Here is a 16,928-nt window from a genome sequence, read left to right on the forward strand (position 1 = left end):
GCTGGTGTGACTATGCCTTCCCTTCCCCATGAAGGTTGGGAGACAACCAGTTGTTGTCCATCAATTAGTATGGAATTTAATTAAAAAGTTAACCACCTGCAGACTAAAATAGGTTGCTTAGAGGTAGTGTATAAGAAGTCACACAGAATGTGGCAGATATGAAGAAGGAATATGTTTTTTCATTGAATTTGACCACTAGATGACACCACTGCAAAAGAATACTTGTGTCATGCCTGTGAGCAACAGCAGAATGCTTTAAGAGAGTGTAGTGTTTTTAAAATGAACCTGCTTACAGAAGTAGTAGATAAAGTTCTCTGTTAGGAGGATGGCTGCATCTTATAATGCATTTGGTACAGGTTAGCATCCTTTCTCTGCTCTGAATGATCTGATGTTGCCAAGCTGTAGGAAACCTTGATAATCACAGAGCAACCTTTCTGTAACTGAAACTTCTTTTTTTAGCTCATCAATTGTTTGGCTGGTGTCCCAGTGCTTCAGGACTGTTCATAGTGGATTAACCACTGCATTAGGCCAATTAAAAGATTTGCATACTGTTTTCATCTCTCTAAGTCTTAACTGGGGCACAGAAAGCGTGTTGCTGGTGGTGGCTGTGCCTGGCTGATACGGAGTCAGGATGGTACAAGATAATCCTTGTAAGAGATAAGGTTATAGCTAATTTTCCAACTTTTTCGTTCAAACCAGCAACAAGGTATTACTTAAGTTAATATATAGTTGCCTTCTGAGCACTAGGATAAGTTAGTGTAAGACCATTAGGTAGTAAAAGGCAAAGTGTCTTCCATGTTTAGATTCTAATGAGTTACAGTGAGTTTAAATTATATTCTTGTCCACCAATGATTTTTCCTCTTTGGCATTTAGGCTTTGAAGCTGACTGGATGCAGAGGCATTGGAGCTCATGTCCACAGAATCAGAAAGTTATAGCGTGTTTTTGTAGTGCCAAGGCTTAAGCACAAGTTCCTGCATACAAAGAAGTTTCCTACTTTATTTTGAAAGGTGAATTTGAATTCCAGTAGCAAAGTTAGTGTGGTGCTTGTGAAACAGCATAGCTGACAGTACTGGAGAGCAATTTACCTATTCATAGAGCAAGTGCAGTTTGCATTCTTCCAGCATTGCTCGTTAAAGATCAGTCAACTCCTGCCCTGGAAAGATCATGTTTAAGGAATTAGCTTTCCACTGCCCTTAAGTCCTTTGGGATATAAATATATTTGTATTTGTTGACTAATAAATATATTTGTATTTGACTGATGGAAGCTATGAGATTACAATATCTGGGAGAGAACCTGCAATTCCTTTCTTATAGATTGTTGTACAGCTGTTACAACTATTTTTGGACACAGCCAATCTCTTAGTTCTCATTCTGTGTACTTTCTCTACTTTTGTAACTACAAATTTAAAGGTACAGGGTTTGGTTTGTTGTGTGGATTTTTTTTTAATCAGTACAGTACTATGAACTGAAGGCTGGGCAATCAAAACAATGCATCTACTGTTAGTTAGTGCTGTCCTAAATCTGCAGGAGACAACTGATGCAGCTACTGTGTATACCAGATTCTCTCGTCCTAAGTAAAAACATGCTGCTTACTGATTTCTTTGAAGCGCACAATCTTACCTATAACTTGACAGACAAATGAAGATGCTAAAACTTGAAAATAGCAGCTCTTACTGTACTTCAGGAAACCATTATGTGTGTAAAACTTGCCTTCTTGTTGTGTGCTTTTGTTTTGTGTGTGCATTAAATAGTACCAGTTAGCTCAATAAGAGATGTCACTTATTCCTTCAGATCTTGTCTCGCTTTTATCTTTCTAATTACTTCCAAGTGTACAAGAACTGTTAAGACTAGGATACAAGTTATTGCACTTACCTGACATTTACTTCTTAAAAACTTACTAAAAGCTGACAAAACAGAATGAGGCTGTAGCTTTTTGGTACTTGCTACCATAGCTTCTCATACGGCTCTCTTGCGGTTTTCTTCATTCAACTAACTTCACATACTATTGGAAAATGTGTCCTTTTTTAATTTTGGCAGTTGAAAAACTTTGCTTTCATTTGGGTGTCTGTTTTTTAAAAAGTGAGTTTCTTTTTGCTTCTGCCTCTCTGGTCATTGTTTTGTTTATGTTAAAAGTTGGCCTCCAAGTATTGCAATATTACTCCACTGCCCTATTTGAAACAGCTTTCTGCTGTTTTTTGACTGCTTATTGTAAAGCATACAGAGACATGTTTATAACTCACGTGGGCATTCAAGGGCTCTTGTGTTTTGGCTTGAGATGAGGACATAGCAGAGTGCCAGACTATTATTTCTATCACAGTAGTTAGCACCAGTCAGATCAAAAACAGGCGTGCAGAATGCTCAATTGAGAGGCAGTGAGAAGTGGTCTCTCTTCTCTCAGCTTGTATGGCTGGATGTATAGGCCTACCTGGCCTTTGGGAAGAACTTCTCTGAGTAAGTTGAAGTGCTGGTAATTGCAGGGTCAAGGTTTCTGCTTGACACCCTGTGATGTCTGGTTTTGGCCCGTTACATAGTGGAGTGCAGCTTCTCTTTTTCTTCAAATTGTGTTCTTCTGCTGCTTTGGCAGGAGATGGAGATACCTGTGGAGTTGTCCCACAACTTGTAGTAGGTTGTGTACCTGCCTTTGAATTGCTGAGCTGAAAGAAAGAGAAATTTGCCATGTAAGTTACACTTACCCTTTGTTTTGGATTTTCCTGAATCATTCCCATCTTGGACTACTGGTGAGTTTGAAGCATGTGCTGTGTCATGCCCAACTATAATACCTTGTGAGATGTGTGGTTTCCCGAGAGCAGACTTTCCTAGCATCCCAGTGTTCGCTTTTCAGTTTGGAAGCATAAGCTACTGAGGTCACTGAGCTCCTCAAGAAATTATAGTGTATCAGGGCTTCTGCATGAGAGAGGTCTTGCTACTTTTCCTCGCCTGCTTTTGTCTGTGGCCAATATTTGCTTCTTGTACATGCTGTAGTTCTCATCAGATCCTCAGGGAAACACATGAAGTAGCTGATCTGACACAAACTTACCCAGCTCTTCACCTTGGCTTAGTTTTGGGTTTGTTTGCCTTTTTTTTTTTTTTTTTTTTTTTTTTTTTTTTTTTTTCTGAGGTGGGAGGCAGGTAATAAAATTTAATGGCAATCAATGAACAATACTGAGTGCCAGAGCTACAAAAAGCAAGCACCACACCAAATATGTGGCTGGAAAGAGGAATGGCAGGGGAGGATTTCCCCCTTGGTAGTGTTGAACTGTTAAGTCATCTCTGCATCTCGCAGAGCAGCAGCCTGAGGCTGCAGGTGCAGTTTGCTGTTGTTCACCTTCAGCCTGCCGTTTCCTTACTGTTCTGGGAGTGACGAGGTTCCACCCAACCTTAAAGTTTTCTGCTAGTTGTGTTAAGCTGCTTTTCAAAGCACAGCCCAGAATTGTTCTTGTAGAGAGTGTGTGATGGAGTTGGATTTCTGCAGAAACCATGTCCTGTGCCACCATCTCCAGCCAGTGTATCTTGCTCTTAGATTGCTGGAGTCACTTACGTTCTTTCACCTGGGCATCTGACCAGCTCTACCCAAAATTCATGGGAATTCAAGATCTAAGGTTTTTTCATTTGAGAGAAGGGATGTGCACAGCTACTATCTCCTCTGGCTTTGCATTTAAAACTTTTGGGCTCGTGTTCCTTTCTTTCTTCAAAACAAACCCCAGATTTAATCATCTAGGCCAGGCACTTCTTTTCTATAACATAAGAGATCTCAAAGAGCTTGGTTTCTGAGTGTAGCAAAAAATAAAGCTGTGAGCATAAAGGCCATCCTTGGGATTGGTCAGGGAATCCATACCCTGTTGTTGATAGCAGCCTGCAGTGCAGAGAGCAGTACGCAAAACTCTTTGAGTACAGGGTAATCCTTTAGCAGGTTTTACTGTTCTAGCTTTTAGCTGTCAGTGTCTGAGCTTGAGTTGCTGGGACTTGTGTGTAGAAGTTCATGATGGCTCTATTCTCAATTTATCTGATCCTTTTCTGAATACCTTTGGGATTTACTTAGAGTGGCTGTAAGCTTTTTCACAATATTTATTGCTATTTGAAGAAAGTGCTTCCTGACTGAGGGGGATATTAGGATATGTATTTATTTGCTTGAATGCTGCTGTCTTTTCAGTTTGAGGTGCCTCTAGTTCTTATTTTATGGGAAATAGTGAGTGAGCTTGGTTTGACTTTGATGTAAGCTCTGTAAAGATCTTAAGATGTCCTTTTTATAAAGTATTTCCATGAGTATGCTTAATTTGAGTGTCTTGCTTCAGATTTCAGCTCTGCTGTTTTTTATGTGCCTTATGATATAAAATAAGAGTTGTAATAAGTGAACTCGGGAATCATTAGGTTATTGAGAAAAGCAGGCCTTTGTTTGTACTAGAAACCAAGTGTCTTTGCCTCTTTTCACCCAGGGAATTGGCCACTACTAGCCAGGACTTGACAGTAGCAAGGGCTAAAAAAAGAATTAATAGATTATTATTTCTTCAATGCTAGAAGGAGCAGTTGCATCACCTTCTTTAATCCCCTGTCTATCAGTAACCATTAACTTCCATTGGATTATGCTTTTATTGAGCCAGGTAATGTGTGTTTCACTTGATTCCTTCACCAAAGATTTCTGGTAATTATTTGAATGAAGGCATAGAAGATGGACAATCACTTGCTTTCTGTGGTAGTTTATTCCATTAGTCATGCTTCCTATTTAATAACAAAAAAGGAAGAAGAAAAAAGAGGTAGCTGTATTGGGATTTTGCTACTTACTGAATCAAGTATATATAATATATAATTTCCATTCTTACAGAAGGAGATGTGATACTCTAAATTACAGGGCTCTCTGATGGACAAACATGTAAATTAAGCATTGGTAAAATACTCAGTGACTAAACATTAAAGTATTTTTGTCGAGGACTGATTCGTGTGTGTATGTTAGGCTCTTTATCCTTTCATGGCATTGCATACCATAGGTTGCAAGTTAGCTTTCATGTGGCAGTTTTACTGTGCACATTGCAAATTCAGTGTATATGCGCTCCCTCTAGTGGGCTTCAAATTGTAAACAAATTAGAAGTGACACTAGTCTTAAGCATTGGTGCTTTTGATTATTTTCCATTTGGAAAAAAAACCCAAACAACACTTAAAAGTGTTGTTTAAATGTAACTGAACTCTCTAGGAAACATATTTTATAATCTGAAACAAAAATATTTCTACTAATAAGTCTTTTTGAGCAGGTGATCTTTGTTGGATTTAAGAAAATCAGCCTAATACATTCTGCTATGTAGTCAGCTCCGTATTATGCAGTATAAAGGGGAGGCGGTGATGTTCCAAATATTGGAAAACCGAGACACTGTTAATGACAGACATTGCTCTTAAGACTCAGCCACAGTCTGGTGCTGAGCCAGACCTTACTAAGCTTCATCGGCCTTGGACTTCTTTTGTGAGCAGTCACTAGGCTCTATGTCCGTTACATACTTGGGTGCTCTTGATCCTTTACATGGAGTCTATTCACGTTAGCACAGTTAATTATCCTGAGCTCCACTCGCCAGGAAAAGGTGCCTTCCAGCCCCGGACCAGCCTTGGGCATCGGGGCTGCGCTGGCACGGCAGCTCCTGCAGGCAGCAGTCCTCGGTGCGCAGGCAGCGCTCGTGTCCCCATGGATAACTGGTTATATTGTTGTCTGCAGGGGTACATGACCACGTTAATAGTACTTGGTGGGTTTTTTTAATTATTTCATATTGCTTTAAAGTAGCACATCCCGTTGGAGCATCTTGGAACTCTGTCCCTGTTGGAGAGAGATTTGGGGAGGACAGTTATGGGCACCAACTGCATTACTGCTCCTGGCTAAATTCACAAGTGAATACGACCTAGGATATTTTTGTTTTCAACTTTTCTCCTTCTTTTTATTTTATTTTATTTTATTTTCTTCCCCAGTGTGTGCAGAGAGTACTGTCTGCTCGCAGAAAGATGTTTAAGAAATATTTTGACATTGTTTCCTTTTTGCTAGTGTTCAGTTCAGATAGAACACTTAGAATTTGTCTGTCATAGATTTGTTGGGGGGGTGTGTTTATTTTTAGCTTAGGCGTGATGCCACACTCATTCAAGCCCTGTGCTTCTTGCATTCTCCGTTTTATTTATTTCAAGTGACAGTGTTTGGTGTCCAGAGAAGAGAATTATTCTGTGTTCTTTCTCCCATCACCCTTTGAGCTTTTAGTGATAGTATGTGACTGCATCCACTGACTGCAATAGTTAATTTTCATGAAGCAGACAGGCTTGAGGAGATTAAACTAAAAAATATGAACCATGGAATTCCAGAAAGGGGTGAAAGTTAGTGCTTAAGAACCAGCTGTAATAGAGTCACCCAGCATGAAGTGTCAATTAATTATACTTTTTAATATGTAGTTAATTCTGCCTTTTATAACTGGCATTCAGGATGGTGAAGAGATAGACTTGTTTTGTCAATTGTGTGCATGCCAGATGGAGCCTTAATATGTGTCAGCAGATAAATGGGCCATTATTAAGATTAGATGCATAATGATAATTTCAGCCTTGTTTATTTAGGTCATCGACAGCAGTAGATGATCTCTTATAAGTAAAAATACTTTGGGATCTGAAAATCTTTTGCTTTTCTTAGACTGCTGTAAAAATAAATGTAAGGTTTGGTGTCCAGTTTTAAAGTAATACATTAAGTTAACTTTTTAGTTCAAGTGAGAACGGAAAGAGAAAAAAAAATACAACTGCAAATAATTCTAACAGTGACTTATTTTGCTGTCCAGAGTAGTAAAGCTGGTAGCTGTGTAAGCAGATGATTTTTTTTTTTTTTTTTCATTTATTGGATGGAACTCACAAAATTAACATTTTACCTAGTATTTCAGTGCAAGACTCTTAGGTATTTACTTATTTAGTAGACAATACAATATTCAGTTATAAATGTATTCCTAAAATAACATCTGCTACAACTTTAGGCTCTTTGCACTACTGGAAGATTTTGAGGATAATAAAATGTCTTTGTTTTATTTCAGGTTGCAATGTAAGATTTTGGAAGTCATAGCTCCAGCCCATCACAATGGGATGGCAAATGGCCACACCAGCAGCACTGACGGAGACACAATTGTCATCAGTGACAGTGATGACTCAGAAACGCACAATAGCTCTGCACAAAATGGGTAAATGATACTTTTACAGTATAAAGCATTCGGGCTGGGTGGAAATGGGACTAAAGCAAACGAGGTGGGGTCTGACTAAAACAAATTACTTACCTGTGTGGCTCATGAGTGTTCAAGCAGCCGAAGGTGACAAGTTGAATGTTCACAGGTGCCAGTTATGCTATGTGTAATCTACCAGAGAACTGCATGTCATGAGAAACGGAGTACCTACAGAATAATAGTTGTTAAATCTGTTTGGAATGACAGTGTTTCTGTTGACAGGTGGTGGAAGAGCCATGTGTGCCTATCATAGAATCATAGTTGGAAGGGACCCACAAGGGCCATTGAGTCCAACTCCTGTCCCTGCACAGGACAACCTCGCAGTTCACATTATGTACCTATCACTAGTCCTCTCTGTGCTGCAGAACCTGTGCTGCTATAGCTTGGAAAATGCAGTTATGTTCTGCATTTCTACAGTCTGGTACTATTTAGCATGATCTATTATTTCACGTCCATCATGGGGCTCAGAGTTGAGATTGCCTTATAAGAGGACATACTCTTGCTGTAACTTTCTGAAAAGTCTTTCCAGAGACTAAATGTGTTTGCATCCAAAATATAAAAATGTACAAAGCTTTCTTCATTGTGAAAGAAAGGCTGGAGTAGCTTAACATTGAATAAGAGAGCTTCTTGGCTATAATTGCAGTGTTTAATTTGGAGTATCCCTTTACCAATCAGTAATTGATCTTATGCATGCGGCTTATTCTAGCAGTATAATGAGAAGAAAGTTATCTGTCCTTCACAAGCACAATGTTGATGAAAGAAGAGGGTTTGAAGTGTGCCCTAGTTTTCTATCTGGCAACACACAGGCTTAAAGGAACGGCCGTTGTCTGTGAGGTGCCGTGTGGATGCAGAAGTTATTCTCACTGGTTGGTGCACGAGGGCTTCCATGTCTTGGCGTGCCTTGCACAACTAGGGTGGAGCTCCTCACTTGGCCAAGAAGATAACATGGGATAAATAATTTTAAAAATTCTACACTATTTCTTGAAGGCAGTGTCCGAATTGTTCACAAAGAGGTCCTACGCCTTGGAGAAAATAAGTGCTCTTTCTGTATTCCATAAGGCATATGGCATTTGAAAGGAGGTTATTCTTGGAATAATGTAAGCGTGCACAGAGCTGACTGTTGGATTGATCCCTTTATGTTGCTGTCACTTCCATGCATGCAGAGCTGGTAGTAAGACTGAGTCTTACACTCCCAGTCAGTCTGTGGTTCTCCCCAGCTCATTACTTATTTTGATAATGCAGGGAAGGGAAGGAAAATAATTTATTTCTCTTAGAAGGAGAAATCTCGCGAGAATATACAAATTTTGGAAGTACTGTTCTGTGGCATAACTAACTTTTATGCTACAAACTTAAATTGCAAACCTCTTATGGCTTTAAAATGCTTAGTGGAAGTTTTAAGTGAGTCTTTTTGTAATAAATGCAAGAGTGCAGTAACACGTTAGTTTCTGGATATATTATGGGCCTATGCAAACTTGAGAAGTATTATTTGCTGTACCTGTAAAACCTATCTGAAAGTAGAGCATTGTTGTCAATTTTTTTTATATGGACATCTAAGATTCTTTATACCCTTGCCCGTAACAGTAAGAATCCCACTGAACTGAATGACACCGTTTTGCAGCCCTAATCCTTCAGGGACTGTATTTTGCTGTTTATGGAGAAACTTGGATGTGGAGAGTATCAACATTATTTGCCTTGGAACCAATGTCAAGTTGATATGTGCATAACTGCAGTTCTGCCTCTGTCTGCACACAAATCTCCAGGTTTTGAGACCCAGCCTTTGAGCGAAGCTGCAGTGCCGTTAAACAATGGCACAGCAGATGCTCGGTGTGTTTGTGAGGGGGAAGGGGAGCACAGCACAGATTGATGGGCCATCTGCAAATATTTTTCCTAAAGAATCTGTACGGGTAGAGAATCTTAACTGAAAATAGATGTCATTAGAGATCCCAACCTCTCTCTGACCCTACTCCTGTCTGTGTGGGGCAGAAATAGCACAAGTTCTGTACAAGTGTTCCTGCTGTCCTTTTTTTTTTTTATTGTGTTCTGCTGTAAAAACTGAGGTTGTACAGGGAGGAAGAGGCCAGGATGCTCTCACTCCTGCACTCCTCAGAAAAACAGGCTGCTTTGTATGGCCCGTGTTATGAAGCAAAAGGCAGCAATCTTCTGAGGTCTTAATCCATTGATCCTGGGACCCTCTAGTTCTGTAGGGTAGTGGTCATTGTAGATTAGCAGTGTACACACCTTAAACTGCTGGACTTGGGGTGAGGTCAAACTCTTGCATTCTCTTCAGCACCAAGGAGCAGGCTGGAGGTTGAAGGGCTTGTGCTGCTCAATATATACAATACTGGCTGCAGCTCAATTCATGGCATTCCTCCTGCTGGGGCCGTGAGTAGTGCGAACCATCAACCACATCAGAAATACTAGAAGAAAAAAATTCTTGTTGGGTCGCTGGCTGGTTTCTGGCAGTAAATTTGGGTGTTTATGCATTTTGATGTATCATCTTTATTTTGGAGAAGGGTTAATTGTTTCTGCAAATTTTGGAATGCAAGCAAAGGTCACAAAGCTTTTGAAAAAAATGTGAGTGAAACCTTATTGATATTTTATTTATTTATTTATTTATTTTAAACCATCTTCAACCTAGGTTTCTGCCTCTATTTGGAGAAGAAATTATGAACAGGATACGTCAAAAAGTGTGGTCGTTACTTGTCATTAAAGTTATACAATGTCTTCAGTAGAACAAATTTTTCCTCCTCTTTAATTCTGATCTTTCCTCTTTCCTTTCATCCTCTCTGACCCCTTCTTTATCTGAATCTAATAATGGAGATGGTATGTCTTAGCAGTTGGAATTGCTCACTATAGAGTAGCTTGTCAGTGGCAACCTTCGAAGGTGCACAGAGACCGTCTTTTTGTTGGGATCAATATACCAAGAGGTTACCTCTGTGTAAGGCTTGCATTGGAGCATAAGGAGACAAATGTTTGCATTATTTAGCCAGCATTCTTCAGGGGAGCTTTTTCCATTCCCAAACTTAGTCAAAGAGAAGAAAAGCCACTGCCTCTTTTGGAAAAGCAGAACAGCATTCATTGTAGATGCATTCTTGATTCTCTAACCATCAGTATTCTTCTATGTAGTTTTTCTAGTTCTATTAATACCACAAGATATAGGTAGCTCTAGCAAGACTCAGACCATATACTATAGATAGTCCTTGACAAGGTTTCTCAGAAGCTTCTTGGTAAAGCTACCTTAAGACCATACTGTCTGAATACAAGATAGCAGAAACTTATATCCAGGTCATGTGGTCACTGTATCAAAGTAATAGAGGGGCTGATGAGATTATTATCTGTTAGTGGTTCAGAATAACCTCATTCAAAAAATGCAAGACTCTGCCCGGTGCATTTACTTGAGTGTGGTAGAAACTAGTGTAATATGAGTGAGTCAGTTCCAGTTTTCACCTATTAAGTTCAAGATATTCTGTATTCTTTCCTTGGGATCTGGTGGTCTGTCAGAGCTGTCCTGTTAAGACTCGTTGTATGGAATCTGCCGCAAAATGGGTCTAACCTTTGCTAACTTTTCTGTATTTTATATAATGTTTTATAAAGTGCAATACAACAAAAATAATATGACATTTATGCCAAAGTGCCTAGATAATCTATGTAATTTTTAAAGCTTTCTACATGTACTGGATGATCATTTTCTCCCTCCTCTGCACTAAGTAAAATTTTGACTTTGAGTTTGGATTTATGAAGGAGGACTTCAGGAATATGTTCACTTCTTAAGATAATCAAACTCAGAAACTAAGCAGGAAAAAAACCTTTGTTTGGGAATTAGGTTGAGGCCATTATACATGATCCACTGAAGGTGGGAGAATGATTTTACTCAAACTAAAAAGTAAAGGTTAATGATACAAGAGTTAACCATTGATTGTTCTTTGGGCCCTGCTTTTGATTACAGACAGTATTTGAGTTTAGAATCTATTAGAATGTATAAAATAATCTACTTTGGGTATAACATGGGCACTTGGCCTTTTATTTTGTATTTGAACATTATCTGTTTGGAACCTTCTTTAGCTTGTTAGACTAAAGGGCTGGAAACACAGGGGTGTATGTATGGTGAGGGGACAAGTTTGTATTTGACACTATCAAGAAATTCCTAGCGACAGCCGTCATTACTTTAGCTTTCCTATCTTGAATCTGAGGATGATCATGGAATACCAAGTCACGGTATGACCAAAATACAGACAATTTTCTGAGGGACAGGGATGTATCATTACTTATCTCCTCCTTTGTTCTTCCTTCCCTTCTCACCTCCCATCTTACCGGTAAGGACACCAACATCTCTGATCCCTTTTCCTTTTCCTTGCAGGAACTGTCTTTGATGCAAACCTATTAATATACCTAGTTGCAGAAAAGCTGGCAGAAGTGAACAGGTCCTCTTTGGTACCAGTGGAAGTTACAGTCTGTATTAAATAGGGCTTGTATTTTCAAGAGGTCCATTGTGTGTGTGTATAAATATATTAAATGTGTACAATAAAAGACTGATGTTTTGTGATTGTAGTTAACTTTGTAATTTTTCTTAATTTTTTTAGGGAGAAGAAAGCCATAATTGATCCTTCTTTGTTCAAATACAAAGTAGAACCTATTAAAAAAGATTTATATGAGACTGTTATTGTTAAAGCATCTCAACTAAGGTAAAAATTACTATATTAAAGTTAAAATCCTACTTTATAACTGTGTGAGTTGTGTAAGTCACTGGAAGATGTTTTTGGTATCAAATGAATGGCATTTAAAAATAATATGTTAGAACTATTAATTAGAGGTACTGGAACAAAATACTGTGTTTCATGGGTGTTCTGTAGCCAAGGGTTCCAAGCTTTACTAGTATTAACACAGGTAGTAACTCCTTACAAGCCTCTGTGCTGTTGTTGGCTATTGCTTTTGACATCTGTGCCTACTGCTGTGACTGATGGCATAGATGAAGTGTGAGAACCCTGTTCTATAATATTGATGAACTATTTGCGTTGTGAACCCTCTGTGGTAGCATTACTGGTTGTAAGTGGTGGAGCAGATGCTGGTTATCAGACTGCTTTAAGATAAAAAGCTGCAAAGAGTTTTTGCTTCTTAAATAATTTTGTCTTGAATTTATTTAATGCATTTTTAGAGTAGATCGTGCATCAAAACTTTATAAACCGGATGCTGGGGGCGGGGGCAGGGAACACCAGACTTCAGTGATTTCATGTCATTTAGTTCCAGCATGAATCCAGATTAGTTTTTCCATTAACCATACCTGTGTAGTTGGTTTTCTCCTTCCTGTGAAGTAACATGGGTTCCCTGGGGTGCCAGGGAGCATGTGGAGCTGACGCTGTCCTGTAGGCAGGAGTGGCACAGCCCGAGTGAGCAGGGTGCCCCTCTCCCTTGTTGGCCTGAGAGTTCTGTGCCTTTCCTTCCCCCATGAGAGGTGTGGGTGCTGCTCTCCTGTTGCCCTTGTTTGCTTCCACCCTCTTCTGAGACAGTCAGACTGGAGTTTTATTTGGGGATTTTAAAAGCTACAGTGACAGAGAGGAATGTTTGGAGGATCTAGTGGGGATGAATAGGCTGCGGAGTTTGTTTGTATGTGTGTATAAAAGAGGACATACCAGGATCTTCAAAACAAAAATTGCAGATGCATAACCAACTTTTTAAGTATTTCTTGGCTTTTGTTTTGTTCATAAGGAAATTTTTAATTGAATTGGGGTTGTGAAGAATGGCTGTTAATTACAATAGTAAGGGTGTAATTTATAATTAAGAAAATGAGAAAAAAGTCAGTCACATGATCTGTTACCTGTGTTTTTGCATATATTGTCAGCTGTACTTAAACAGTAATTAAAGATGTTAGTTGATAATGCTACCTTTCTTTCCTAATACAGCCGAAGGAAACATCTCTTTTCTCGTGATAGACTTAAACTTTTTCTGAAACAACACTGTGAACCACATGATGGAGTCATTAAAACTAAGGTAAATAAGAAGGAATCATTTGTGGGATAGAATATTGACCCTGCTCAGTCTTTCTTTTACTCTTCTCTACTAGCTGCTCAGAACCTCTTTTTAAAATTACATCAAGTTTAGCTTTTTGTAAGTGTTGAGTTGGTATTTGACTTTTCCAGAATAAAACAATGAATACTGCAACTTTTTCTGTAAAAAGAGGTTTATGTTAAACTTTTGCTTGTAAACAAGATGGTAAATTTTCTGTACATGAAGCAGAATTTAATTCTCTAATTTCTTCTTTAGCTACCAGTTTAGAAAAGTCCCAAAAATAAAAATGGGAGCTTCTACCTAGAAAAATGTTATTTATTAAAACATAATATATTTTTGCTTAGTCTAACACAAGTTGTTTTCATTCTTCAAGGTACGCAGCTCGTATTCCTAAGTCAAATAAAAATTATCTATTTCTGGTTTGGCACAGTAATCTAATATTATTTTGTAATGCTTTTAGCTGGAAAATACTTTATTATAGGTTGTATTAAGTCTCCAGTTCTTCAGTGAGACAGAAGTACTGAAGAGTTCAGGTGGCTGGAATGGGCTTTTGGTGAGGCCTTTGGTGTTGAAGATGCATATTTTTGTCATCTTTTGTGGAAATATATGGTGATACTTAGCACTAGTTCAAGCTGAAGTTCATATCTTAGCCTGTGCAGGATGACTCTGAGAATTTTTTTTCCTTGTGCTGAAGGAATTGAGCAGCTTCTCCCATGCCAGCCAAGCAGGCGGCAATTTCCCTTGCCCCGCTTGCTGTGCCACAGGAGATCCTGCATCCTTGCACTGCATATTGCAGCCTTGACCCTGAAATCCTTCTGATCTTCGTCTTGTTTTTAGAAGGAAGCATGTTTGTTTATTACATCTTGCATTTTGTGTGTGTTTAAGAAGAATCCTCATACAGCTGTGTAAGTGCTCGTCCTGCACAAGGAAGATCTGAGAGATGAGAGCATCAGTCTTGCCTCTGAAAGTTGTGGAAAATAACAAAAGCAACGAATTTCTGAATGAGTTTGTAATTTTGAAGTCTATCTCTTTTAAGGAAGTGGAAATAGAAGAAAATGGATCTGAAAGGGATAAACCACCACCTTCCTTGAGCTTGTTAGCAGTTATGTTGTCTTTGATATGATACAGTGAGCTGGGTGTAGTGATCTTTTAGTGATGCTTTTTGGTGCCTCAGGAAAATCATTATATTTTATATGTGTGTGTGTGTATGTGTCTTATTCTTTTTGTTAGGGCATTTGTGGAGTGTCTCCTTGTTCCTCTGCTGATTGCCTTGCATTTCAGCAGTTATGTGAACATGTCCTTTTGGATTATCTTCTTTGTGTCCTCATCTGTATCACTTTGTAAGGGTAGAGTTCCTGAAGTCACCAGGTTAAAGGTGACTTTAAATGAACTTTTGACAATTAAGAATGAGAGAAGTAATAAATTTTCTTCTCTTCCAGAACAGTTAAAGTATTAGAGAATCATATGATTCTTCAGTAAATTTATTTTCCAGTTTTCTCTGTCAAAAGTAATTTTCAACATATTTCAATAACTTGCTAGGAAGACTGTGTCCAGCTGTGTTTGCAAAAAGGCATCGAAAGAAATGAAATCTTGCCAAATTCTATTTTCAGATGTGTGCTGCTTACATTATTATCCACTTGGTGGATTAACTCTACACTTACACTGTTTCAGAGTTTTATTTCTTATCCTAAGCTAACCAATCGTAAATCTAGTTACTTTGTCTTTTTTGCGAGTTAATGATTCATTCATTAGCTTATACTTATGAAAATGTAAGAACTGAGCAATTAATATGTGTTTTCTCTCTCTTACGAAGGCAACATCAATTGCAAAATATAATCTAGCAGAACAAAATTTCTCCTACTTCTTTCCTGATGACCCACCTACATTTGTCTTCAGTCCCGCAAGCAGACGGCGAGGGAGACCCCCAAAGAGGGCGTCTGCTAGTCTCGTGAGTAGTGACATTTTTAATTCCAGATGAAGACACTTCAATGTAGTCTTTTAAGTTCTTCCATTTTCTCTGAACTTTCAGAACAATTGGAATGCAAGTTTGATGTTGTACTTTTTCACTTTGAGGATGAATTGGGATATGTTACATAATTGCTATTAAAATAGGTTGCTGGTAGAAGGGACAATAATTGATGTGTTATCTTATTATTTTTATCTTTCTTATTTCTGTGATTCCACCAAGAAACTAGCTTTTCAGTGTGTTGTGAAGGCACATGGAGTACTTGTGCCTTCTTGGAACAATTAATAAATAATTTGCTAAAAACCTTTAATTTGTACTCCTAGATACAAGTATGTGACTTGACCTCAGATACAGTTATGTTACTTCCCTGTATTTAGACACAGCAAAGCTTAGTGCTCTAAACTGCTTTATTTAAAAAGAAAGCTGGCAGAAAAGTGTTGGATTTTTCTCCCTTCCTCCCCACCATTAGGCAGGATCTCTGGGTCTGTAGTATCTTTGTGGGAAACTCTTACAGCCTGTTTTTATTCTTGTTTTAGAGAACTGTTGAAAAATTGGGAATATCTGTTTCTGGTCATTTCACTGTAGATATTATGTTCTTTCTTTCCACCCCCCCTCCGAATTCTCTATCAGGAGGATGAAATTACTGCTAAACAAAATACCCAAGGAAACAAAAGTAAAGTACCAAGGGAAAAGACAAGGTTCCAGAAGCAAAAAGAAGATATGCAGGCCATGGGTAAGTTGAGGTTTAGTCCTATGACTAGTAGAACCAGTTTTTGCAGGTCCGAGAGCAGGCCATAATTAGAGTACTTTTGGGGTTGTACCTCTCAAAGGGAAAATGTCACAAGAGTGCAATGCCAGAGCACTATTGCAAAGTGCTCCTTTCTGTAGTTAGAATGCTTGTTTCCTGGATTATTTATTTATTTATTATTTTTCTAAACTTGGGAAATGTAGGAAGCTTGTGGTCCAGCTATGTTGATTTCTATCTCAGAGAGCAAAATACTTACAGAAATTTGGATTCTTAAGTCATGTATAAATTTTACCAGCCGAAGGTATATCAAAACACTAGCATTTAACAAAATCAATCTGTTGTGTGAAGAAAATCCATAAATGGAAAAACTACATCAAAATTTAAAAGAACTGCAATGCTTTTTAAACCCATAATAATCCTTAAGCAAATCTTGAGTCCTTCTGAAGATGTTTATGGGTAGATATTTAAGATATGGCTAAATGTTCTGCAAGATTACTTACGGTCTGTTTACGAATTTTTCCAATTAAGAGAGCACAAATCACTTAAGAGGTTTTTATTTTGGACTTACGGAATCGTTTTGGCTGAGTTTTGACCCGCTTCTGATCTATATAAACTTTATTTCAAATGAAGTAAGGGGGCCCACATACCTTTTGCATGGATTTAACTGGATGAACTGGTGCATCTTCTTGAGGAGAGAAAGCTCAGACAAGGACATGTTCTTCTGGATTGCAAGCGCTGATGTCCTTCCTAACAAAAGGCTTTCATCTGTGGAAATGTTTCAGTGGACTTCTGGTTTCTGCTTCTCATTTCCGTTATCACAGACTGTTTTAGGGTGGCAGGAGTGCCTGGAAATTATCTAGTCCAACATCATCTTAAGTAACTGCAAAGTTGTCTGAGACTACTTAGGGCCTTTTCTTAGGAGGTGGGGACGCTGGGGCTTAATGGGCTCCACTAAACTCGTGCGTCCACTTTTCTGCACAACCAGCATCGTCAGCT

General features: G+C 38.6%; 1 protein-coding gene across 2 annotated transcripts in view; it reads left to right on the forward strand.

The window, feature by feature from the left end:
- BAZ1A (bromodomain adjacent to zinc finger domain 1A) overlaps positions 1-16,928 on the forward strand; it is a 64,550-nt gene that overhangs the window by 12,999 nt on the left and 34,623 nt on the right. For both annotated transcript variants that reach the window (XM_082057628.1, XM_082057629.1), the window contains 5 exons: positions 7,033-7,176; positions 11,796-11,897; positions 13,113-13,200; positions 15,032-15,166; positions 15,815-15,917. In XM_082057628.1, coding sequence (XP_081913754.1) covers positions 7,033-7,176; positions 11,796-11,897; positions 13,113-13,200; positions 15,032-15,166; positions 15,815-15,917 — 572 coding nt within the window. The remainder of the gene's footprint in view (positions 1-7,032; positions 7,177-11,795; positions 11,898-13,112; positions 13,201-15,031; positions 15,167-15,814; positions 15,918-16,928) is intronic.

Source organism: Streptopelia decaocto (genome assembly GCF_964273445.1).
Source record: "Streptopelia decaocto genome assembly, chromosome: 7".
Taxonomy (NCBI): Eukaryota; Metazoa; Chordata; class Aves; order Columbiformes; family Columbidae; genus Streptopelia; species Streptopelia decaocto.